The 27,397-nt window shown below is 43.0% G+C and overlaps 1 protein-coding gene and 1 long non-coding RNA gene across 2 annotated transcripts in view; one reads left to right on the top strand and one right to left on the bottom strand.

Moving 5' to 3' along the window:
- Nucleotides 1-1,771: 1,771 nt before the first annotated feature.
- On the bottom strand, nt 1,772-8,142 carry rgra (retinal G protein coupled receptor a). Its single transcript, XM_063191035.1, has 8 exons — nt 8,006-8,142; nt 7,716-7,868; nt 7,264-7,420; nt 6,581-6,702; nt 4,680-4,833; nt 3,612-3,729; nt 2,654-2,767; nt 1,772-2,313 (listed from the first exon to the last, which is right to left on the bottom strand). The coding sequence occupies exons 2-8, from the start codon at nt 7,789-7,791 to the stop codon at nt 2,173-2,175; spliced, it is 882 nt and encodes a 293-aa protein (XP_063047105.1). The 5' UTR covers nt 7,792-7,868; nt 8,006-8,142; the 3' UTR covers nt 1,772-2,172.
- A 13,241-nt stretch (nt 8,143-21,383) lies between these two features.
- The window catches only part of LOC134441317 (uncharacterized), a 183,400-nt gene continuing 177,386 nt past the window's right edge, over nt 21,384-27,397 (top strand). The window contains exon 1 of the long non-coding RNA XR_010033137.1: nt 21,384-21,706. This is a non-coding gene — a long non-coding RNA (uncharacterized LOC134441317). The remainder of the gene's footprint in view (nt 21,707-27,397) is intronic.

Raw genomic sequence — 27,397 nt, 5'->3', positions numbered from 1 at the left:
AACTTAAGAACAGGCTCGAGTTCCTCTTGCGTTTAAATTGTAGGCCAAATGAAAATTGTAATTACAGAGGTTGTTGTAAGCCCTAGTAACTCATTCAAGAATGACTTGTGAGCACCAGGACTTATGGTCAATTCCAGACTCAGTCCAAACTAGTGGGAGATGAGTGCGATGATGCGAGAGTCATAGTTCACTTACTATTGCCTCAAATAAGCACTGGCTGACTCGGGACAGTGATTGATTAACCTTTTAATCCTACATAGTTGTTGAATTTGAGTGGTATATCTTGCTGCAAATTCAACGCTTTAATAAATAAGCAAGACCTTATTCCTCTCGTGCACACTTTTAGACACCGCAGTCAGAGATTCTTTAAATATATAGAGATATGCCAACATAATAGGTTTCTATGGGCACCTAAGCGACCAGGTTCCGGTCTGCCTAAAGGGGCGTGTCATAATGCCCCTACAATGAATAGAACAGTCCTTAGGTCTGCCTACAGTAGGTCTGCCTAAGGGGGGCAATAATAGAACCCGGAAGCAATGGGCCAATGGAACCTCTCTCTCTCTACTCTCTCTGCCGCAGTTTTAACTCACCACCTGCTTCATGTTATGGCATGAAATTGGTCAACATGAATGTCACGTATGGTGCAAATCATAATTATTTGGGCTGTTTGTCGTATATCAAAACACCTAACCAAAGCAAGTTAAACCGTAGTGGTTGCTATGGTTGACAACTGCCTGGAATGTCTGAAGTGGGAGCTGAAATAATGCCGGTAGGAGAAGTCCCCCCTCCTACTAGTTTGGACTGGGTCTGGAATGCACCATTACTGGTGGCCCTGGCAGTTGAGGTGGAACCATTGATTGTATCTATTCTACAATCAATGGGTGGAACTACTACCTGGACAATTTGCTCTTGCTTTGGTCCACCTCTGGCCTAGCCCAGGCATTAGAAACGACTACAGAGGCTGGGCTTAAGTTCCTGGTCCAATGGCCAGCAGTATAAACTGAGCTAATAATCGATCACATTTCCTTCTTTCAGAAGAGAAAATTCTGTCAACATTTTGCTTTCTCTGACTGTTTTCTGGTTCATATAACAACTAGCCAATCAATGGGGCAGTAAGAAATAGCCTATAGCATTAATATTAATTGAAAAGATAATGGTAACAATGTCCTGTTCCCTACATTTATTTCATTTCATGAATGCATTTATGGATGCGCTTCAGACTAAATCTAGAGACTATGTCTAGAGATAGCACCTGGTCATTTGTAATTTGGTAATTGGTCATTTGTTGAAGGTACATTTTATAAAGTGAAAGGGACTTTGTCATACACTACTGCCTCTTTGTCCATTGTTTTAAGCCTTATTGCTCAGGACTAAAATATGAGTTGTATTTGTAATGTAGGCAGCTATTCTATCCCTTCTAACTTTGATTTAAACATAGTCCACACATGGAATGGAAAGTTGGCATGTGTTTTTGTTTTGTTTTAGTTTTAGGACAAGCTTTGCCTTTGAGGAACAGCTCAAGCCATTAGGTCTGACTTGTAATCTTCTTCCATTGCTAATCTCGAGATCCCCAAGTCTGGTTTTTTATGAAAAGGATCTTTGTTTCTAGGATTACAGAGTGTTGCTGAGCCAGAACAGCCTCAGGGCAAACTTGCTTTTTGGCCGAGGTCAAACGAAAGGCAGGGAGAGCATCCAGGCGTAAAAAACTAGTTTTTGGATTTGAACTAATTGAATTATACGTAGAATGGACTGATATAGCTTGAATATACACATTTAATTGTACAGACAGTGCATGTACACAATACACAAATCACAGTGCTGTGTTGATAACTGCCTTTACCCAAGACTTGGTGTGTATGCCAATGCATATACTGTACATTTCCTTCTGTAATACATGGGCTTCAAATTTTGTGCTTTCAAGGTTAGGCTTTAGCTGGTGGTTTAAAGAAAATAGACTTTAACTTCCACAGAGGAAAACAACAAAGAGGCAGTGTACTATCTCAGTCACAAGTCTTCAGTAAACCAACAAGAAAATCACAAAACCTTATCGCAGACACCATTCAAGACACCATGAAAAAATACATACATTCACAATACCAATACAGACAAATGTGGCTCACAGTGGCACAAAACACAGGACATGTGTATGGGTGTGATGACTTAATTTGTTATTTATTTAGACTTCTCAATTTGAGGCACTTCCATCTTTTGCCCAGTGAGCAACTCCCAGATCCCACCTCTGTAGTTTTCGTTTCCCAGAGCGTACAAGAACACGTTGAATGTTGGGGAGGTCTTAGCCAGAAGAGGAGCCATCTTTAAAAGAAAAAAGAAAAAAAAGAAAAACATAAGTAAAAACATTTATAAATAAAGATAAATAAATGTATAAATACATAAAAAAAATACAAATGTAAAACAACATCATTTTGTAAATGATCACTGAACATAATCTTAACTCCACAACAAACTTCAACCACAACATGACATACAACATCTAAAGAGAATAAATAAATTAACGTGTACATTTCATAACCTACTGTAGCCTATATCTAAATAATGCACCTATCTTGTAACATTGACACCTTTGCTACCTCCATTGGGAGTAAACGCCCATAGTGGTAGTGATGTGTGGGGCAGGCAATCAAGATGCCCTTACCATTCTCAGTTTAGGAGACACCAGGTTGGCATTCTGAACAGCAGCATAGAAGGCCAGAACGCCATATGGACCCCAGCACAAGAGCATGGTCTTCAGGGGAGTGTTAGGGTTGAACTGTGTGCATAAACAAACAGAGAGAGAGAGAGAGAGAGAGAGAGAGAGAGAGAGAGAGAGAGAGAGAGAGAGAGAGAGAGAGAGAGAGAGATGTACACGCACACACACACACACACACACACACACAAAAGAGGGAGGTAGAGAGAACGAGAGTGAGGCATGGTCATGTGGTCAGCATACATGTGATGCTAAAGTCACATGCAGAGGATAACAAATGGAATGGAGGTATAATATCTGCTTAGGATAATTTTTTAATCCTTTAGAGTATAACAAAAGACATAAAGTGGAAGCATTCACATGGGAATGCATATAGTATGATCCCAATCTGCCTTTTTTTCCCGTTCCAACACACATCCCATTTACATTCTACGGTATATTGAGTACATGTACTCAATACTCTGCAAATAATGCACTAAAGCCATGCAGATACAACAGATGTGGTTCTGGTCGGCCTAGTTGTGATTATACTTTGAAAGTAACAAGCTACAGTAGGGTAATGGGTTTAGTGTGTGTAGGGGGACAGCGTGAAATGTGTTAGTTCACCCATGGTGGTTTTGAAAAATAAGACCACCGTTATAGACTTGAGACTCAAGCCAGAATGTGCTTGTATTTGTGGCTTATTGTGTCTGTTTATGGGTTAAACTCTGCCCCAAGGAAGTATCTTTTAACATGAAGAGCATACAAGCCCCCTTTGTGCTTTCAGGCAAAAGACCTCAGTGGTGCCCAGCAGAGCGTGAATAATGACTTATGCAACATGGAGGGCTGGTATGAAGGAAAGCCAATCATCGCACTTCCGCAGCGTTATAGCAGCACAGTGTAGCAAGCATAACATGCAGCGACTCACTTTTGCCTGGCCGGTCTTCTTGAACTTCTTGTCAATGGACTGGTAGGAGGACATGACGATGAACATCTGAGCACCCATGTTGAAGATGGCCATGGGGATGAGGAAGGACACGTAGTTCCTGGTGAACCAAAGACACACAACTTGTTAGTACAACGTGTCAATGCAGAGACAGGGAATTTCTTCCCTACACAACACTCAAGACTGAAGTTTTGTTTGTTTTGCTTTCTGACACCAGGAAATATGAAAAGCAGTGTCAGAGTAATGATGGCATACAGGATTGCTGAAGTCCAGTGCCACAGTCCCATGAAGTGTCATCCATTGCTGAACAGTAGAGGATAGCCGTCCCTCTTGTCTTTACACTAAGGAATCATGACATTCCATACTGTACTGTGAGCGGCTGAGTACTGTATTATGAAGTGTAGCAGTTACACATCTCCCTGGTCTTCACACTTAACTGACCATGAGGTTTCAGGCATGTCTGAGGAGAAGTGGATGGATAAAGTGTGGTGCATGCATAGCATATCGAACAGCAAATTGGTTGTGAAGTCTGAGCCATGTCGGAAGAGCACTGCATAGCTATCTTCCTTCTCTTTACACTAAAGGCTCATGAAGTTTCAACCATGTCTGAAGAGTAATGGAAAACTACCTCATTGACAGATTATTTCAGACATTTTACACATCTGAAAAAAGTGGTTCAAGTTTCATATATTGACAATAACCATCTGCCTTGCCTATGAAGTTGAATACATTATATGTCAGAGAAGTATGGTGCCATGTCAGTGGTTACCTCTCTCCCTTCTCTTTATCATTTTACTAGCACACAAAACCAATTTTGAGAAAACCCTTCATCCCCTCGTCAGTAGCCTTGCAACAGGACAAGATCAACTTCACCAGCCAGCCATCCACCCAATATAGGATACATGTCTTGTCTTGCCTCATCAAATGTCTGTGTGAATGACTGGAACCACAAAAATTATGTGACACGTGCTTTATCTTCACAATTTTGGATCATCAAGATGTTTCGTCCGCATGGGAGGAGCAGCGGTGGTGGTGGTGGTGGTTGCCTACCTGTCTCCCTTGGTGTAGTCCAGGGTGCAGCAGGTCCTGAGGGGCTCGTAGTCGTACTCTCCCCAGCCGATCAGAGGCATGGCGGACCAGAAGGCGGTGAAGAGCCAGATGAAGATCACCAGGCTGATGGCACTGCTCCACTGAAGCTTAGTCCCTTTGGAGAAACACAAGCAGAAGCAGGTTAACCTTTACTACTACACTATACTATATTGAACGACTATACTACATTCAGCAGATGCACTTCCAAATACTATACTATACACTACACTATACTATACTATACTATACTATACTGCCCTACAAGGGCAAAGTGCAGTTACTACGCCAACATTGAAACTGGGAAAAAAGTTTCCAAAGTTTTGGTTTTAGGCTAGATATTGTAGTTACTGCAAATCTAACACAGCAGTATCTCTATGTATCTCTTTTCTCAATGCTTTTCTTTGTACAGCTCTTCAACTCAATCTTGTCATGTGTGTGTCTTTTGTCAACATGTTGATGTGTTCACAATCACCCTCTATTATTTCCCAAACCTACCAAAATGGCTATTGTTTACTATTTGGTTGGTTGGTAGCTCTGTCCTACAAATACAAAGGGCAGTAACTACTCCAACTTTGAAACTGAGAAAAAAGCCTTCAAAATATTGGTATTAGGTTGGATTTTGTTTTTGTAGTGTAAATTTGACAAAGTAATATATCTAAAACGGAACACATTTGGACTACAAGGCTTTGTCACAAGATAAAGGAAGTGTAATGAAGACAAGTTTCAGTCTAAATTCAATTTTGACAAAATACGTAGTTTGCCTTTGCACTCTTTGTGGGGCAGAGCTGAATCTTGTACCAATAAAAAGACACTCAATATATGTGTAATAAAATATGTAATAAAATCATTGTACGTTTCAGTTTCCTGGTATGTGGCTATTGACTTGGTCTTAAGACATGTAAGAATGTAAGTTAATGACACCTTCCAGAAAAAAAGCATTCAGCATTAAGTATGATACAATGTAGGATGGATGTGGTGTAGCATTTGCAAGTGCACATTGCATAAAAGCACATGTTTGGTAGCAGGATATTGAAGTACCATTAAAAAGACACTCAACATATGTGTAATAAAATCCAAGTACATTTCAGTTTTCAGGCACAAGGTCATGACCCTTGCCAGCAAAACCACCTCGGATACCACTAAAGAACATACTAAGGCCACATACACGTACATACCATCTAACCTTGCCTTTTGCTTGCTTCAAAGCGATCCCAGTTGTTCTGCACTGTATATTTCCTGTGCATTTTATATCTGCAAGTGTTGTATGCCATGATTTTATCGTCGATTGTAAGTCGCTTTGGATAAAAGCATCTGCCAAATGTATTGTAATGTAATGTAGTAGCCTAAATGACACTTTTGAGCATTCAGCATTGAGCACGACACAATGCAGGAAGGGGGAACTTGTCGTTGACCAATGGAGTCCATTCAGCAGAGCGTGGGGGGTAGGGACGCTATTAATATTATGGCTAATAGGTCAGTGACCCAAATTGTCTTTTATAGGGGCCCGACATTTTCTAGGGACACCCCCCGCTGAGGAGCAGACGTTAGGACCTCACACCACCTCATTTCACATACAGACGAAAGCACTTGAAGGTAAAATGGGGACAAGAGTCGGGGTGGGGGGGCTACTGGGTGGTCCAGACTGCAGGCAGCTGCCACGACTTTCAAACAGCAGCCAGCACTTAAGCTCAATTCTCGGCAAACACAACCACCAGTACCATCACCCCCTCCCCAACAGTTAGCTGTTAAGCTCTATGTCCAACCGCCGCCATCATCACCATTGCTGTCGCTCTACCTCAACCCCCTCTACCCCATCCAAACCCTCAGGTCACATGAGTGCCCTCAGCTGACTCGTCTCTTACTGGTGCAGTACTGGTGGTATCTGTCCCAGGCGATGGCGGCGATGAAGTGGATGCTGGCCAGTGCTGTCACGAAACCCTGGAAGCCGTGAGTCTGACATCCCTCAGATCCATATGGCCAATATCTAGAGGGTTAAGAAAAACATTGTTAGTTAACAGAGGAATGACACTTTCACTTGAGTAGTTTAAATGTGTTGTAACATCCTGCATGCACGCACATGCTCGCATGCACACACACACACAGTCACATTTCTAGTGAGTGCAGCATCTTCTTTTGTAAATGTTCACAAGATGTGTGTACTGTATTATAATAATAAAAGCTCAGCATTCCAGAATACACATACCTAGACATCACTAGGGTAGGCCTATGCACTTATGTTGAAATGACTGATGACTACTTGATTGATGTTATAGATGTCCAATGGGGCACGCAATGGGACTTTGATGACTGTAATTATGAAATAGTCAATATTATGATGAATGGCCTGACAAGTACAGTAGATCTGATCCACATTTACCCTGCCACGAAATTACTGCCACCTCTGTATCACAGGCTAGAGTGACTGAAATTAAATCACAACACAGTGGGACATGCCTGCGCTGCTGACCTCTTCACACACAACAGTATGCTCAACGGATGAAAAAAAGGAAAACAAAACTGACAGGATTACTACGTCCACCCTCACCTGAGATAGCTGGAAAAAGCAGCGACAGTAGCATTCATACAGATTCCCATGTCAGCTGTTGCAAGACTGAATACAAGGAAATTGCTTGGTGTGCGTAATTCCTTTACTTTAAGGAAAGCGATAACCGTCACGGCATTCAGGAAGAATCCAATGAGTCCTTGAAGGAAGAGCATGAAACAGTCACAATTTAGAATAGCTTGAAACACATCTACTACACCATTGTATGCAATGTGCTTCACTGTCTTGATGAAATATCATTATGCACATATCAGATCATTTAGCACTCGCAAGCAGCTTGCTTGAAATTCATAAACATGTTACATCACTTGTGGATATGCCCATTCGGTTGTGTAGCGTAGCCCTATGCCTGCAGCTGACATTTCGCTACTGTAAAGGAGGATCCCACATCACAGCTTCAGTTAAAACCCAACGATTGCTTAAAAAACATTTACCTTCCACAAGAAGAAATGATCCCATAGAGAACACATCGGTTTCGGAGAATCCCTCCGGTAAAGGGTAGGTCACCATTTTGATTGCGATTTAGTCACAAAAATATGTGAAGAAATCACAGCCCCACTTCACAATGTCCGCTCACTCTGATGTGCCTATGAATGATCAAACACAGCCTTCTTTTAAAGGACCATTTCACGTGAAAAAGCGTGTACATAATTATGTAAAGCCCCCGACCCGCCTTTCCCTCAATCCGCTATGGAATGTCTTAATGAACATAAAAAACACTCACCATTGCGCCCTAATAGGTATTTACACAATGCGGCCGTAGTGTGCCCGTCCAGTTACACAACAGCTCTTTGTGTCTATTTGATAACCGTCGTGATGGGGCGGTGGGGTCCGCACGCTCTTCCATACAGAAGCACTTTTGACGCCTACCACACAACAGGTGTGTAGATTACTCCGTGGACCACCGGTGCGTCCAGCGTCTTATGCACACAATTGTTTTATCCAATGCTCTGCTTATTGCCTGTAGGCCTATTGAAAAAAAAAAAACATTGACTGACGTTTGGATAGCTATAGGCTATAGAAACGTAATTAAATCGATGGCTATTGCGTCAGGGTCTGACGCGTTTCTCCCTCATTTATTATTATTTTATTTATTTATTTATTCAGTTTATTTTGTGTTGTTTATTTATTCTTTAAAGTGGATAGGATAATAGCCACATCAGGCTTAAACTACGTTCTAAAAGTATTGACTTGTTTTGCCCTGACATCCATCACACTCTGCCTTGGTGGAGAAAAACACCAACCCAAAACCACCACATCGTTTCATGCATTTTGGGGAAAAACACAAGCACACCATACTGGCATTTCGACAGAGGCATGTACCCTAAGTCACACATTCTAGATGATAATAGGAAGAGGAATACGTTAAGGCTGTGGTAGATCTATTCATGAAAATATGTATTGTACAGATACAGCCTACTCTCAATTTTCATTGAATCAATTAGAATCCCCCCTATCCACCTCCCTCCAATGACTGATACCTTCTCCACATGAAGGAGAACATGTAAAATCACCAAATCCTGTGGCAGCTTTTCATACCATAGCCTTAGAAGCAAAACAAGGCCCATATTGTGTCACGGAAGTCCACCTCAGCCTCCAGCTTATGAGATTGTGCACAGAGGAAAATGTCATTGAGATGTATAGGGAAAGTGCAATGTCATATGACTCATTCTAAACACCCCAAGGACAATTAACAATATATACCTTTTCAGTCATGTCACCATGAAACATTGCCCGCCTACTTATTCAAGATTTATTATTCCAAGTTTGCCACATATCAAGTTGTAGAAAGAAAAATATAGACCTGGTTACATTACAAAAAGAATACTTACATGTAAATGCAATAAACATGCGTAAAATATAAAGGTTGGTTATCTAAAATTAAACATTTAGGCCTAATAATTCAGAGGCAGTGGTTAATTACAGCATAAGGTTAAAAGTAGTCAGTGGCAATAGGCCTGGAGATTGTCCTAACGTGTGTGTGCGTGCGTACGTGCGTGTGAAAGATGCGGGAGAGAGAAAGAACAAAAGAAAGAAAGAAAGAAAGAAAATGTGTCAACAGACACATTTAGTCACATGCCCAAACGAGGTCTTTTGAGTTTGAGTAGCAATAGTTGACTCTGTATAATAACTTGTGAAAGGCAGCTTTATCGTACCTCAGCCCAAGGGGATTACGACCACTGGCATTATATGGAATGCAAGGGGGTCTTTTAAAAATGGTATAGAGAGGTGGATTGCTCAAGTGGTTTAGCGTACAATCTACAGATTTTCACATACAGCTTGTCCTTTAAACAATGACTGGATTCTCTCGGGGGCATGGTGGGTTAATGCATATAAAATGTTTGGGTCCAAGGACCCCTTATCTCTTTCACACGCATGGCTTAATATGGATCTAGCACCAGACAAACCATACTACACAAACTACATAAACACATTCAGAAATAAGCATGAGAAATTATTATTAGACCATAATCAGATTTGAAAGTTATTGTGCAGTAGCCTATAGTCTGGTTTAATGTATCCCTGATCATACTGGCGCAAGGAATGAACATGACAGGAATTTCCATAAAATGTTTGATTGAACCACATCTTAATTGTTGAATTATTATTATGAACCTCAACTGTTACTGTGATCTCTTGAATTGCTTTACATTCATTTAAATGTATTGTTAGAAAAATAGTATTTAAGGTCAACAATCACATTCAGATTTATTACAAAGTGGATTCCAAAAAAGTTGGGACACTCAGTATTTTGTGAATAAAAGTAAAATGCTGCCATTTTCAAAATATTCAATCCATGCGTAAGATGCACAATGGCAAAAGATCAACATAGCAGCAATTAAAATGAGGCAAAAGTATTGTTAGAGGGAAGTGTTCATTTAAAATTTGACCCATGCAACAAAATGCACGTTTTGTTAAAAACAAAAGTTCGAGAGAAGCGTAATGAAATTTGGCCTGTCTAATTACCACCTGCATCTCATTCTCCACTCTGCTGCCATTCGGTGGAATTTCAGCACACAGAAAATTTGGAATGCCCCTTAATTAACTATCCAGCATTTATTCTCTATCACCTGTCTCCAGTCAGAAATGTTCTTTCTCGCTTGCACCCACCACCTCCCCTTTCGCCTCCCTTTCGCCGCTGTTCGATCGATTCGTCAGGTGTCTTGCAAGACGCCACATAATCTATCCCACCTACTAGAGTACAGTGGTCCTTGCGGACCCCGTGAAGCACTTTGATGATCAGTCCACCGCGTGGACAGCCACTCTCCTGCAAGAGTGGCACGACCACGGAAAGTCCGTTCTCCAGCGAGAACGAAGATGCCAGTGTTTTGCCCGAGCTTCCTTCCAGTTCACCTCGCTCCATTGCTCTCCAACCATCATCTGCCGCGGGGGTGTCCGCTCAGAGTTCACACATATCCGCGGGCGCAGATACTGCCCGTGCTCTCAGTGGCACCCCGTACTCCCGAGCTCAAGAATGTTAGACATTTCTTGGCCGTGGCAGTACTTCAGCACCACGGCCAGCGATCTTACCCAATACGCCACGTAATCTATCTCAGCTTCTTGAGTGCAGTGGTCCCTGTGGACCCCATGAACTGAAGCACTTTGATGATCAGTCCATCACGTGGACAGCCACTCTCGAGAGCGACGCGATCACGAGAAGTCCGTTCTCCAGTGAGAACGAAGATGTATGCAGTATTCATAGAGTGAACTAATGAATCTCAAAAAAGTTGGGACTGGGCTAAAACATGTTGTAATAGTTTGATAATTCTAAAAAAATAACACAAGGAAGAATATTTGAAAAGGAACTATATTGACTGCCAACATGAATGCACAAATAAAATACCATCACAGAGAGACTGTGGCACTCAGTATGGGAAGATTTTGAGGGACTAATTACTGATCTATTACACAGAAAGATTGAATTATCAAAATTGCAGGCATATAAGGCCTATTTCTGTAATATAGTTCTATGAAATCATTGCAAAAGTCATGAGATCATGACATACCCATCGTCAATAAGCAAACTATGACACTCCAACAATCACAGCTGTCGATAAAATGACCATAAACACAAGACTTGATTAATGCACATAAACAGTGTTGCATGCGGCAAAGCTCATTCTAGAGCAGGGGTGCTCAACTAGAAACTGAAAAGGTCCACTCGCCAAATTTCTTATGTTTCCAGGGTCCAAAAAAGTCGTTACGGACCGATGCAAAAAAATAGCCTCACTCGCTGGCCGCACTGGCCTCTTGCTCACTCACTGAGTTGTCATAGTGATGATACTTTTATTTGTCATAAGACTGGCTTCGCAGACATACACCTATAGATCGCATGGCAGCGAAATCTCATGTATAATTTATACATATTAAGTACAGATGGATTTTGTCTTGGTCCGGATGACATTGTGTTTGGGTCCGCATCCGGACCTGGGTCCGCCAGTTGATCATGTCTGTTCTAGAGGGACCTATAGGAGACATGTGAAACTGTCCTCTCATTACAGAATGGAAAATATTTCATCCTTTTTAAAAATCATGGAGTCATGCACCCTCCAAGTTATATAGAAAATGAATAATTCGGCTTGATTTAGTGGTCAGTCTTAAAGACAGCATATATGATGGTAAGGGGGTGGAGGTGCCTTGGTTATGGTCTTGGATTAAAATGAATGCTGAATGATGTATAGGCCTACATACTTTAAGCAGCACACATAGCTACAAAGCCATTATATTTTGGAACACAGCCTTTAGATATTGCCCCATAAAGATGGCAAATTTCAATCTCTACTATGTTCCATCAGAGTGTTTCCATCACAAGAGTAAACAGGTCACAAAATTGTTTTCTTGCAGTCAGGATATGCCACATATTAAGCATAACAAGAAGGTAAACAAGTTGAAGAACAACTATCCATTGAGCTGCTGAAATTCTGAAATCTCTCACATCAAATATCTAATTTTTGAATAAAATCATGCCATCAGTCAAAGTATTTAACTGTTCAGACTCATCCATTGTGTTGTGTTTAGTCTTATCCATCATAAAAAGCATTGTATTGGCCCTGTCCCAACTTTTTTGGGATTTGTATCAAGGGTGAAATTTTAAATGATCACATAATTACCTCAAAACAATAATTCTGCTTGTCTTTTAACAACTGATATGTTGTCTGTACACAATGCTCTACCTTATTAACATATTGAATGTTTTGAAAAAGCCAGCATTTTGATTTTATTCACAAAACACCAAGTGTCCCAACTTTTTTGGAATATGCTTTTGTAGATAAAAGAGCAAATACCGAAGGCGAAGTGGCAACTGTGTCTAGAACAGAGTGATTGACATACTACACTATACAGTATACCCTAGTATATACAGCATACAGTACTGCATATAACACTTTGAGAGACGATTTTGCATCTTCCACAGTATATGTGGTCCCAGAGTAGCCTACTGATTTGTTTATTTATTTTTTTACTAACTTATTTGCAGCTATTTTAGGTTAGTACCTAAATAGTAAAATGACTTGTATTAGTTCTGTAGAATTAATTCACTGACTCTTTTGCAGTGGCCTAATATTTGTTAAAAATATCTAATGATGGACAGTCCCCAGATGCTTGCATAGTGGCCTATAGGGCTACAGTATGCAGTTGCCTGTTTTGCTATTTGCCAGCCAGGCCACCTTGCCAATATGCTAGGATTTGTGGCTAACTATTGCCTTCCCAAATCCTTCCAATGGTTCAGAGTTATTTTACTGTCTGTACCACATTGCCTACGTACTCATTTACCATGGTAGATTATTGGAGCAATTAGAGCAGTGTTGTTCCATTTGTAAAATTACAACTTTAAGTAGACTCATAGTACCCAATACATAGAGTCACATGGTGCAGTGAAGTACTAGCCACACACGATTGGGCACCGCAAAGATTGCAGTTTTAGTCACATTTGAGACTAGTCCATTTTGTTAAGAACACTCTGTCAGCCATCAAAAGTTGAACATTTTTCAACCTTTTTGAAGGAGGCGTGGCATTCAACACAATGGAGCTACCATTTAGTGCGGTAGCACATGACATCTCTCATTGTTAAGTGGACAGGAAACTGAGTCCAACTGAGGCTTCAGGCCAATTTTTAGTCAAATATTTAAATAAATATTGGCCCGTGGCTTTGTTCTAGATTTGGATTTTGGCCAACTCTGAATTTCAGTTTGACATCCATGCTTTAGGCCAAATTGTTGTTGCTTTAAATAACAAAGATCAGCATGTAATAAAGTTAATAGTGGTCCATCCAGTACAGCAGTCAGTTGATGATCAGGACACAGGCCCATTGACTGTGAGAGAGGAAGAAAGAGACAGGCTGGTCATTTCAGGTCAGCAAGGACACTTCAACTTTAATCTATCTTTATTGATAAATAAGTCACCTTCACTGTCTCTTCTTGCTACCACCAAATGAAAGAAAAAAACATTTTTTTGTTAGTTTATATAATTCTGATGTAAAGGCCAGTATACAGCTCACCTATGGTACTTCTGTGTGATTTGGAGCCCTCCAGGAGAAATTAGGTTGCACGACATCCACAAAATTAGGCACGACAGTTGCCAGGACATTGATATGCAGACACTAAAGCACTTATTCGATAACACTTTAGATTAACTACCCCTTAAAAGCTTTATAAACACTTAAGAAATAATTAACTAATTGTCAATGAAACATTTACATATGTTTTATAAATGTTTAAGAAATATTATTGTATCACAGCAGACACAGCATAGTTGCATCAGTCCTGGAGGTTCGTGCTCCTGAGATCAGAAGGCATGAAACTACTGGATATAGAAGTATGCAGGAGGCAAACACACATAAAACTCATCCAGTAGAGGTCAACTACCTCTCCACTGTGCAGTTGTAGTTTGGTTCTTAGGTAGGCCTATGTAACACCAGAATGGGAAAGCAGGACGGGACGGGAGTGTTTTTTAGCTGCGCAGGAGACGGCTCCATGCCGCGCTGCATTTGGAAAATAGAACTACAGCGGAATTTAGACAGCGGCGGCTGGCGGTGTCCCGTTGAAAAAGTAGTAAACTAGCACTGGCTGTGGGCAGGATTTTGGAAAGCGCACGCCAACACTGTCGGTGTGAAAGGTCAAGTAGAACACACTGCCTGATACTTGGCTGAAAGTCTTTTCGCTGCTGCCACGCCACACTGTAGTGTGTATCTGGCCTAATTTACAAACATTTGTATAGGTTTTGTGAAAGGAGGTGCCCATCTGCCCATAAGAGTATCCGCCTCGCCAGGGAGTGCAACTGCCAGGAGCGTAGGCCACCTTGGTTATTAATACAAGCCAACTCTTATATGGACCAGGACGTGGCAATCGCGTAGGAAAGGCAGGAAATGCCTCAAGCCAAGGAACACTGTCAAGAGTTCCAAGTAGTTAATGTGGCAAGCCTCTGCGTCCCTCCGTCTTCTGTCTGTGCGAGTCCACGCCCCCCGCGCAGAGGCTCTGCGCCCGTCGTCGAGCGCCTCGAAAAAATTCTAACTATCCGTCGGACGGACACGGAGGACGCAGACAAAAAGGCGCTATGATTGGTCGTCTCACTACTTCCTTGTTCTGTTCTTGTGGCAACGCAATGGCAGTAGTTTGCGAGAGCAGAGCTGTATTCTGTTAAAAACTATATTAATGCCTTGTGTGTAAATGTGTGTAAATACACGAAGCTACAAGCTAAGTAACAAACAATGCATCAGTTGAACACTCGTGGCACAATGCCTGCGGTTTTATTACCGTAGCTTCCTCCACCGAATGTAAAAACACATCGGCAGAATCAACTGTTTTTACATGCTTGCATTTTCTGCTCGTGAAAACAGACTGGGTATGTCAAATAATGATACCAGTGCCTTTGCAATTTGTGTAAAAATACCTTGCTAACCGGGATAGAAAGCAACATTGCTTAATGACTCGCAGTGCTTACAATGTAGTGAAAGTAATCGGCCAATTTCAAATGTGGCTCGCGACGAGACCCCGGACCTCGCAGAACTCGCAGATGCATGAATACAATGTTGGTTCGTGGCCACTCCCACGCGACTTTTGACGAGCGCAGTTGCAGAAGTCTAATCTGAACACTCCCCAGCCACGGAGGGATCCGTCCGTGCGAAGAACCTTGCAAGAGGTTACAGTCCCCAGTCTCCTGTCCTGCCGTCTCCATGGCATCAGGGAGATCACGCAGCTATCAGACACCGTGACCAGACGGGATCTATGATGGACCGGGCACAAGCGTCGTGCGCTGATCCACCGTTGAAATTATATCATGAAGAGACGTCCGAGGGGCACTGCATGGATACTTGAAGCCATTAAGCCCAGCACACGCAAGAACGTGTGGAATGGACGCTGCGCCAGACAGGCCCGAAATGCCTCAACCCTCACAGACGACAAGTAGGCCTAGGCTCTGTAGGCGACAGAGTCGAGGTACAAGCCGACAGTGATGCGCGGGCCGACGAATAAACAAGACGCACCCGACCACTTCTTTCCCTAGTCCGCCCGCTTGCCCTGACCGCAAGAAATATTTATGAAAAAATATTGACCCGGCCCGCTTCCCGACCCACCTTTAAAAATAGTAGCCGTGCGTCTTATGAACACCCTTGAACAACGCACAACGGACCTTAAAAGTCAATAAAGGTCTCAGCATGGTTCACTTCCGAGGGGTCTGGGTACACTTCACATAGGCTATATGCACAGAAAATGCTGAGCTACAGGTCTAAGATCGCTTAAATGGTTGATAGGGACCAGGTAGGCTATGAAAACACCCATAGTGGCAATGTAGCCTACAACACTTTATCTTCGTTTATCCTCTGTTCTGTCCTTTTCCTGAACTGAAATTGGTTTCGCTTTTTCCTATCCCGAAGTTGAGGGACAGGGTGCCAAGGCCACCCCCTCCTTCACCAGAGACCAAGCGGTCACAAACGCAACCTGCGCTGCCTGGTGCCACTATAGGCAACGCTTGTCTTTCTAACGCAAATGATCATTTACACAAAGCGTGAACTCTCGTAATCTTAGATGACTGCAATTTAAAGATCCATACATGATCACGTAGGCTGCAGAGCCCTTCTCAACTGATTAACAGATGCACTCATATGCTATAACGCAACATGCCCTGTCCAACAAGGTAAGCCTAGTCTATGTTGAATAGATAACATTTTCTAACAAATGATTCTTTTCTAATATGAGCATTTCGATCATAATATGCTTTTCTGTTACCCAGACTACCAAGTTTCATCTTCATACAATGCTATTCTATTATTTAGGCTATTTATCAGCCTATTTATTTTTTTAAGTGGCGAGGGCATTGTTCTTCCACTGTAAATTACTCAAATGAGCATGGCATTCAATAGGCTAATGATTTGGACATTGTATAGGCTATAGCAGCCTATTTTATTTCGACAATGTAGGCATAGCCACAATCCCTAGCTGTGGAGGACATTAATCTGTAGCCTAGTTGGGGAGCAGACGGAGCCAGCCGTCAAGTGGATTGCCTCGTAGCCGTGGTACGACACAGGAAATGAAAACAAACCCTGTAAGCAACACAGGAGTGTGAAACCATTACAATTGTATAAGAAAATATGTAGGCTATATCCATCATTGCACTGTGTAGAGAGCACCCTCTGTGTTCCTCAAAATGCACTCAATGGTTGCACTTGCTGCACCAGTTGCGCACAGAGGATTCGGGCGACTCCGGAGCCTCATTAAGTCTCCTGCAGAGCTAGTGGCACCATCGTAGTTATTCAGCCAAATAAACTTTGACTTCGGGTCAGCCCGCGCATCACTGCAAGCCGATAAACACTATGTTCTGGGCCGGGAGGAGTGAACTTTTCTGCCAGTTAATGGTGAAACCCAAACTGTGCAGGTGAGATACCAACAGAGCCGTGTGTGACCTAGCTTGCCACTCAGAGTCAATAAATTGTCCAAGAAGGCTAAGACTCTCATGTCTCTCTCCCGTAGCGGGAGGAGCGCGGCCTCCAAGCAGCATGTGAAAACGTGTGGGCTCAGGGCTAGCCTGACGGGGAGCACCGTGAACTCATAAGACGCCCCCTCGAAGGCAAAGCGTTGGTATTTCCTATGCGGCGGGTAGATGGGAATCTGGAAATAAGCATCCTTCAGGTCTACTGAAGTAAACCAGTCCCCACGATGCACCGAGCGCATGACAACCGCCGGTGTCATCATTTTAAACCGTAAGACTCTGAAGTGGGAATTGAGACGTCGTTAGGTCCAGTATGGGCTGCCGGCCACCATCCTTTTTAGGCACCAGGAAGTATCTACTATAGAAACCATCCTAGGCCTCAGAGGGGCAAATTACCTGTATCGCTTTTTAAGCGAGTAACGTCACAATCTCTTCCCTCAGTGTAATTGCCTGATCACCGTGTGCTACCGAAGGGACCACAGAGTGAAACACAGGCGGACGTTGATTGAACTGGAGACGATAACCTCTCTTCAATGTATTTAAAATCCAGGAGGAGTTTGTACACCCGGCCCAGGCATCTCCGCAGTGGGCTCACAGTGTAACATGAGTAGCAGGCACCAAGGGACTGAGGCCCGTCGTGCCGGTAGGGGAGAGGTCACAGGGGTCGCCATGTAGGGGCCCCCTGAGCCCCTGTGGCAAAGCTACCTGCCTTTGCGGTCGCCCTTCCCACGGTCAAGGGACCTGCCGCGTTCCCTTTGCCTGCCTTAGTGCAGTTTTCCTCCACCATGGCAGCCACGCGGTCGTCCCGGGGAGTGTCCTTGTGGTCAATGCTCGATGAGTGCTTAGACCTTTGGGGGGAGGACGGGGCCGAGTAGCCAACCCGACGCTGGTAGTTCGGAGCAGACCTGGCACATGTCACTTGGCAAGAAGGGACCATAGCCTTGAAGGCTGGCTGCTGTTTCTTCAGCGCCTCAATTTGTGGTTGGATAGCCTCTATTGCGGTAGGCCAGAGTCGGAAATGGGGTGGTCCAGGACTGCCGACTTATCATCCGTCATTCATGTGTTGTAACTTTTTTATTAACCCACATTGCTAATTAAGATTATTAGCTGGGCCAATAAAATAGTCCATAACCCAATTTAATTAATAAGACTTAATCTGGGCTATAATTGCCTGTTGCACAATAGATAACCATCTACCGCCATCTGACTCGTATATGTTTACCATTTACCAATTAATACCTAAGCACTTCTATTATTGTTATCACTATTACATACATAGGTATTAGTCAGTTCATTGGCCTCAATCAGCCATAAGCATACATTACCCATCTTTGTGCAGGAGAACAGAGAAGGAAGCAGCCATAAAGTCACTCAGGAGAAGAAGTCCATTTGTCAAGAGATTACCAATTTATTGTACATTGCAAGTGAGAGAGCATAGTAACTACGTTATTACAGTTACCCATAGCATAACCCAAGTTCCTAACCATGGTGGCCAAATGCCCCAATGTGTCCCAATAGCATAGCATAGCGACCTGCTAACACCAGGCTATGCTGCCCAAATGGCAGCAGCCACCCGGCCTATCTCTTCCCCAGCTCTCTCTAAGTGAGAACGGCTTGTTCTGAGACAGAGCACGAGGCCCTGCTCGAACCTAACCTCACCTATCCTTACCGCAACCGTTCTCCTGAACTGCATCTGAGAACAGTATTTAAACCCCACAAGTGTATTACATCATGTAACAAACATGGTCAAAGCATCAGCGCAGCAAGAACAAGAATACATTCACAAATATGGTCAGTTCAGCCTCTAACTGACTAAGTCAAATATGGAACTGGTCACTCCTGAGTGTTACATCGCCCAGACCAAGTGTCTGTGGCCAGTGGATAACCAACTCACTAATTTCAGCCCAAGTGGCTTTGTGACAATCGACACCTCTGTAGCTCAGTTTACGACAGGGCAGCTGTCTTCTGTACTCAGCTAGGCCCCAGCATTCTATTGCTGGCAGAGAAGCACATTGAAGAGTAAAACATCTCTGAAATAAAGATATTCTACATGTGAAGATATTAAGTTAATTTCCAATAAATAATTGTAAATATTAATGAAGAAATGTTGTCTCAAAACTTCGACACATGGACAAGAGGTTAAGCCAAGTGTGCCTCAGTCCAACTACAGCTAGTGACATGACTCGTCCAGTCGCCTGCACCATACAGCGTGACGTCCGCAGAATGAGGTCAGATGCTGTTCTGATGTCAGCCCACAGAGCATCGATGGTCCGGACTTTCGCTATGGCGTCATCCATTTCGGTCCCTTGTGCGCCTAAATAGGCCGTCAGTAGTGTAGAAGCACTCAGGGCTCGCGTAGCTTGGGCAGATGATCTGTAAGATCTCGTCCAGAGGCTATCAGCAAAGCTATCAAATTTGTGTGGTAGCTTGGGACCTGTATTCGCCAAGGAAACCCAGGTAGCAAAGTTTATCTGGCCCATTGTTGGCCCGATCCTTTTTTCGCGAGTGAAAACAGTCGGCCCAATTCTGGCTTTGACCGCGGCCCAATAATGGTCCTATTAACGTATGCCGACAGTGTCAGCTCAGTGTTGGCTCAGTTACTGCATGAGACTGACCGTTATTTTCTGTGTCGGCTGAGTGTTGGCTCGGTTACTGCATGAAGTGACAGTTATTTTCAGTGTTCTATGAAATGTTGGCTGAGTCACGGTAACCAGTGTTCCAGCCGAGCCGACACTCAGCCGACAGTGCCGACATTCCGCCAAGATCGGGCCGACTCTTCTTAACGGTTCTTGCTACCTGGGAACCGCCCCCAGAGAGGGGGCGAGGTGGTTAGCAAGGGTACACTCCATTTGTGGAGGGCTGTCCCTTATGCCATTCATGCCTTCCATGTCTAGCAAAAAGTCTGATGAAGGGCATGCTGCCCGAAACGTCACATTAACCCTATCGCGCCGGATGCATCATCTATGATGCATCAAATTCAAAGCCCTCTCCACGCTGACACAAAAAAAAATCCATCTCAAAAACATCCTGCGTGTCATTTCCAAACGTCCTGCAGTACACGGAAACCGCCACAAGAGAGCAGCGGTCAACAACAAGTTGATCACAGCTCGGCGAAAAATGCAAAAATGGAGTAGAAGCGGTTTCCCTGACCGACGCTGAGATATCGTCAAATTGCAAAAGGTTTGTGTACAAATTTCCGAAATATAACTCTACATCCTTTAATTTGAACACTTGCTTTGTGCAATTAATCAAGAAAGAGTTTATATTTTTACACCGTGTTGCAGAGAGATCGTGCTAAAACTGATGAAACATATAAGCACCATCCGGCGGTGGCAGGAAGTCAGCCATCAATGCATTTGCTCCATAGGGAAACTTACAAAGCATACCACGACGATCGTTTAACAAAACACACAAGTTGTTTTACTTCAAGACAAAGATATTGCCTTAAGAAACAGGTTTTACTTGCAATTTTGAAAATGTAATGCAAAATGTTGAAATTATGATCTCGTAAAAAAATGCATTGAAGTGAATGGAGAAATGGTCCAATTGTAGTAATGGACCCATATATTTTAATTACACATCAAAAATGAATAATGATCTATATTACACTCATAAATAGGTTGTTGAGCATTCGATCAGCTATTTTTTTATATAGATTTTTAAAAATTACCCAACCAGGCTGTGGGAAATGTAAAATATGGTCCTGCTAAAACAAGGATAGGCTTAAAAAAATGGCAGGATCTCACTAAATATTTAAAGATCGCCTCTCAACGTAATTTAATTAACATTGCCGTGTTCCCAATTGTTATTGAATGTGTTACGCGTTGGTCCTGTTTTAAAAAACGTTCTGGTTGCTTTGTTTCAAGACGTTTTTGCAAGCTGGCAAGGTGGCTTGTGGAGAAACGAGAGAGTGTTCCGTGTTTCTCGTGGAAATGCGTCTCTGATTGGCTCACTCCTCCTGCTCTCAAAGAAACGCGTCTCTGATTGGCTCAGTCCTCCAGCCTTGGGAGAGAATGTAATGGGAAACAGAGTCGCCACTTCCCCGGATGGTACTGCACTATAGGGGCGCCAACGGAGGCGTGCAGGCTCCATTCAGGGCTGTGCTCTTTCGACAGCGACCCCTAGGCGAGCTGTAGGCACGGAGCAACCGGAGTGAGCAGGCTTTATGTATGAGGCTTTGTGCTGTGTGTGCACCTGAGAGTAGCAACCAGCTGATAGCTAAGCTAAGCTATGTTTCGGACCACCAGACGTTGCTTGTTTTGAAAACAAGCAGAAAAAAATTACTCGACATGTTTTTAGATAAATGGGTCGATATAAACCTTTGTGGGCAACGCCTTCTTTCGACGTGACGAAACACAGAAAGGCTTTCGTGATTCGCTCGTTTCTCTGCATTATTGATGTAAATTGGGAAACACCGGGAAACACAGCCAGGAGAGTTGACGCACCGCTATGAGAGCCTTGCAAGTGAGTTTAACTTGGGGTGACCGTCCGATCTTCGAAAGGAGTGAGTAAAACTGAGTTTTATCGGAAGTTGGCCTTTAAAGATAATCCTCAAATTAAATTGTCTGACAACTTTTTTTAAATTAAAAAAAAGTTGTAAATGCATTAAAAGTCATTTTTTCAATGGTCATGAAATTGGAATTTTCATTCATTAAAAGCCTGATGCATCATATATGATGCATTAAATATCTCAGTGACCTTAACAAAATTTTTAATTTTTTTACATTTCTTATAAGGGACCAATATTGAAGCAAATTCCAAAAAAATAGAATTTTCTCTCATTGCTTTCATGGTTCAGGTTTCACAGGGTTAAAATAAGAGCAACGGGAACTTGGTGTTGCAGACTTTTCTTTCAATTTTCATAGCATGGAGAAACCGCCAATGGGGGCTCTGGACAAAAGCGGGTGTTGCCACGACTTTTGCACTTCTGAGATAATGTCCGGTAATGGAGGGAGCACCTCCTGGACAGGGGCCGTTGATCTGGGGAGATAAAACCCATTCAAGAACGAGCACTGTTTTTGAGGAGGGGTCGCAGGCCACGGGACGCCCAGCTTTTCAGCCGGCTTGCGGCAGAAAGCATCGAGTGTCCCCCCCAAGGGAGCATTGTTCTCCACTTCAGAGTCCGCGTCAGAACGCACCTGTGATGGGGGAAGGTCCATTTCAGGCAAGTTGTCCGGATCCTCCCTGTCATCAAACGAATCCGTAGCCGCTACTGAGATGCAGTCAAGTAGGGCATCATCATCAGGGGTCTTAGGCCGCTGTACCCCACAACCCCCCCCACTCGACGGTCAATCCCAGCGTCAGCCCAATCATCACCCTCTGACTTGGGGTCAGGGTTGATGTTCGTTGCCATCTCTTCGAGAAATGAAAGCCTTCGCTTGCATAATTTCACCGGGAGGAAACGGTATGGTTCGCACGAGCCACATTTCCACGCCTCTCGGTCATGGGCTATGCTAAGACATACAGATCAAGCATCATGCGTGTCTGTAGCCGGAATTTCAAAGCCACAGCCTCTAGGGCAGGGATGGTTCTCTGGAGTTGGTCGTTTACAGGTAACCTTTCGGCCAGTCATCATGTGCACCGCAAGGGACCGAGACGAAAAACCCTTGACTGTCAAAGATGCTGATGCTGACTAAGCAAACCGAGTGTAGTCTCAACAGCCTTGGGGCAACACCAAGAGATTGCTGCAGCCTGGACTGCCTCTGGTAGCCTTGGCTAGATACCCAGGGAAGGTTAGCCGCTTAGCTGACTAGCTAGTGTGACCTTTGATTTTAGGGTAACACAAGGAATTATCCCAATAAGCCCACAGTTGACCAAGCAAATAAAGTAGCTGATGAGGCAATAAGTTGTGCGTAATGTCAAGAGGGCAAATGGTTGTCAGGTAGCAGCAGACAATGGGGTAGTCGTGGCCAGAGCTAGTCGGGAACCTGGATATAGCACCGAGCAGTTAGCTCTCGAGGATAGCTAATAGTTTTGTCACGCTGAGGCGGGAAAGCCTGCGTGCAAACTAAGGATCGACCGATATATCGGCCGGCCGATATATCGGCCCGATATTTGCGTTTATTAAGTGTATCGGTATCGGCCGATACGCAGGCGGTTTTGGCCGATACGCCCAACCGGAGATTTTGACTACAGACGGGCAGCTCTGTGTTGCTGGCAGACCCGCAATGCACGCTGCTGCGTCACCCCTCCCCCTCTCATTGAGTACAGTAAACAGCCTTGCAGGCTGCCACAAAGTTTTAGACTTTCAGACGCATAATATTTTAATGTGGACACTGAATGACATGGCATGTGCATGTAATAGGCCTAAAGGGAGAATGTTTCAGCTCCATCCATTTTCTGTACTGATTTTAATTCCCTGGTTCATTGTCCAGTCAATAATCACCACCATTCGCCATCTTTTACCTAACGTTGTAACTGTCTACCGGCATATGTTTCAGTGTCTAATTTCCACAGCCTTTCAAAATGCGCATTTCATACCGTCATTCATTCATCAACTTCAATCTGTTTTAGCGACATCTAATAGGTAGCAAACACCACTTGCAAACTGGCTAAATTAAAATATTGTAAACCATTTCTGTAGCATTTAACCAACCAGCGTTGGTTAACTAGCCTACTGTTTTTATTTCCCTGGTTCAGGCGCGGAGTGGCCATCGGGAGATCGGGGACTTGTCCCGGTGGGCCGCGGCCGCGAAATATACTACAACGGCCGCATTATGTTCTCAGCCGGCCCCAGAGTATTCAGCCGCACTATATTCTTAACTGGCCCAGAGTTTAAGCTATTGTGAACCAGCTACAAATCAATTCTTAATTATGAAAATGTTGACTCAACAGTATATATACCGTTTACCCGACCGCAATACTTCAGTGACGGTGTCAAACAGTAAATTGGCCACACCCCTTCTCTACTGATAATGTTCATACACCGTAGATCGCGGAAGTTTACTAGATCTTAGTAACATAGTTTCGTTTTCAGTATTTCAAGAACCTGTGGTATTTAGATTGGTTACCAAGGAACGGAAATATTAGTCAGTTGTGATTTATTTTACGATTTCCACATGACTGTTACAGTTTACAGTCTGCCACTCCGGATTCACTTGTTCTGTGGTTATTGACTTGGGTTACGAACATACTCCACCAAGTGGTAAGGAAGTGAATGAATGAATGAATGAAACTTTATTGTCATTGTACAGGTACAACGAAATTGGTAAAGTGCAGATGCTCACGGTGCTTAAAAATCAACAAAGAACCTATATATATACTGTATAAAAAAAAATCAAGATTTTAAAAAGTCAGCTGTGAAAAATTAAGTGTGTAGATGTCTTTTAGCCTGTTTGTTTTTGTACCCAGAGCCCTGTAACGCCTGCCTGATGGCAGCAGCTCAAACAGTTTATGTCCAGTATGGTAGGGGTCTCTGATGATTTGCTTGGCTTTCTTTAGACAGCGACAGGAGAACAACTCCTCTAAAGAGGGCAGGGGACAGCTGGTGATCTTCTGAGCTGTGCTGACCACTCTCTGAAGAGCTCTTCTGTCCGCTGCTGTGCAGCTGGAATACCACACACATAAACAGTATGTTAGGATGCTCTCTATGGAGCTCCGGTAGAAGGCCACCAGTAGACTTTGGGGTACTGCAGCTAAGCAGGAAAACACGTTGTACATGTTTTGATGGCATTGGTTTGTTAGAACTAGAGGTATATCTCCTTACAGTCGAAATAATGGTATATCATACATATATTTATATATGGCACATTTAGGATGTAGCCTATGTAATGTCTGAAGAAATGGAACAAAATAATTACCACACAAGATTCTGATGTGAGCAGTGCTGGGTGTGTAGCCTAAACTGTGGATTAAAATGTAATTGCAAGAAACAAAGACATTTGCTGCGACGAAGACAGCGTTTTAAGGTAGGCCTACACCGTTTGGTTATACATTTTGTTGACTTATGGTTGTGCTTTTGAAGTAGCTAGGTTTGGCTTATTTGCTGCATGGTGGGTTTATTGCACAATGTAGACAGACTTTTTGTAAACTATAGGCTACTATACTATATTTTGTAAGCCTACTCTTCTAAAAATCCCCACACTCAAAACTTTGTGCCCATGCTCATCCGTCTTCCTTAAACGATATTTCAATTTCAAACTGTCAAAATGACAGTGGAGTGCACATTTGCATGGAACAGTAGCGTAATGTAGCCTAACCTAGTAGGCCTATGAATGCTTTGGACTGTGATGATGGCTCCAGTGGTGTAGTCTACTTTTTGAAGTGGGTATACTGTATATTTGAGCATTTTTTTATGTGTACTGTATATATTTGTGCTATTGTAAATAATGGATCAATCCATTTTAAGTGGGTATACTGCAATCCCTGATATTTTGAAATGGGTGCGTATACCTGCGTTTTACATAGACTACACCACTGGCTGTGCATTTCATCAAGGTGTAGGCTAAATTTTCCAATTCAGGTTGATATTTTGACTACACTAATGTTCACATGTAGTACGACTGCAGATTTCGTGGCTTTTGTCTTTTTGGTTAGGAAACCATGTTGTTCGCTTTTTTTTTTTTTTTTTTTTTTAAAGAGGGCCGCCAAGGGGAAAATTCTCCCGGTGGGAAAAGGTGGGCCACTCCGCCCCTGCCCTGGTTCATTGTTCGGTCATTTATCACCCCCAGTTGCCATAACCCTTACCTAGTGTAGCATTGTAACGAGTGCCTTCCAGCATGTTTCAGTGTACATTTCCACCGCGATTCAAAACGCGCATTTCGTAGCGTCATTCATTTATCAACTTCCATCTGTTTAGCGATCTCTAATGAGTAACAAACATCACTTGCAAACTGGCTATTTCAATTCATAGAAGTTTATTTGGTTAGAAATACTGTGTAAAACAGTTCTGTAACATTTCACTGACCAGGGGTGCATCCCAATATGTGACCTTGCCTCCTCCACTCGCTTCTCCTCATGATGACATCACTGACAACAGCATTATATTTCAATATCTTGCAAAAGCTCAATTGTAGAGTCTTTTTCTCATTTGCAATTGGGATGGTGAATGAAAAACAGTCCCTCAAAAGTTGTTGTGGCGAGGCAGACAGCTGGGAAACTTCATTGTTTTCTCCACGAAGGAGGGGCCAGGAGGCGGGGCGAGGAGACAAGCACAAGTGGAGGAGGCAAGGTCACATATTGGGATGCAAAAATAGGTGAAAAAATAGGCATTATTTAAACCCATAATAATCTTGGGGTCATCCCCAACATTTTTCAAATTTACAGGCAAGCTCTATGCTATTGTACCACTGTCAAGCCACAGTCCTTTGAATTTTTAATGCCATATGTACTTTTTAGGAGGTTATAATGAAAAAGTTGAAAAACTAGTTGCTCAGTGTGCTTTGTACATGACAGTTATTTTCCTGTTATTCATGTTATGGTTGGATGAAAAGGTGATGGGATAGGATTTTTTTTTTTTTTTTAAATGTTACAGTACTGATTTTTGTCATTTTTAACACATTTTAACAATATCGTCATCGGCGTATCGGGTATCGGAAATCGGGTATCGGCCAAGGGTGATGGAAAAAATATCGGTATCGCATCGGCCATTATAAAACCTGTATCGGTCGACCCCTAGTGCAAACAACTATTGACAACATTTGTTGAAACAAAAATACCTCGGACCAAGTGACAGCCGTCGCTGAAGGGAATTCGGCCGCAAATCAAGATTTAGCATGTTGGCTTAAGCTTAATTCAGTCACACAAGGCACCAGCCTTGCTAGCCCCAAATCAAGGTAGACAGGTAGACAAGAGGTCTGATATCCACCCTTACCTTATCCGCTGACCCAGTCGATAGTTAGATGAAGGATGAAATGACGAATTATTCGTAATTCAGCACCCAAAAATAAGCGAGGCAAGTTTTTTTAATGGACAGTTAAGCTGATAACAACTGTGGTATATGCAAGGCGGTGTGCTCATGAAAAGCGAAGAGGTGAAAGAGGACCTGCGCATGCATACATGTCTCCCTTTATTCCCTCTCGAGGAGAGGCTACGGTACGGGTCCCCGCAGCTATGCCGTTTGGCGTGATTGTAAATATGCTTCGTTGAATGTCTCATACGATGAGGCCATACCAGTACAGAAAGAATCATTGAACGAGTTTGACTGATAAGAGAACTTCCAGTAGTAAATATACCAGTAATGTGAATTTATTTATAT

This window comes from Engraulis encrasicolus, chromosome 24 (assembly GCF_034702125.1).
Source record: "Engraulis encrasicolus isolate BLACKSEA-1 chromosome 24, IST_EnEncr_1.0, whole genome shotgun sequence".
In the NCBI taxonomy this organism is placed as follows: Eukaryota; Metazoa; Chordata; class Actinopteri; order Clupeiformes; family Engraulidae; genus Engraulis; species Engraulis encrasicolus.
Note: the sequence above shows the minus strand (reverse complement) of the source record. Positions and strands in the feature narration are given on the sequence as shown.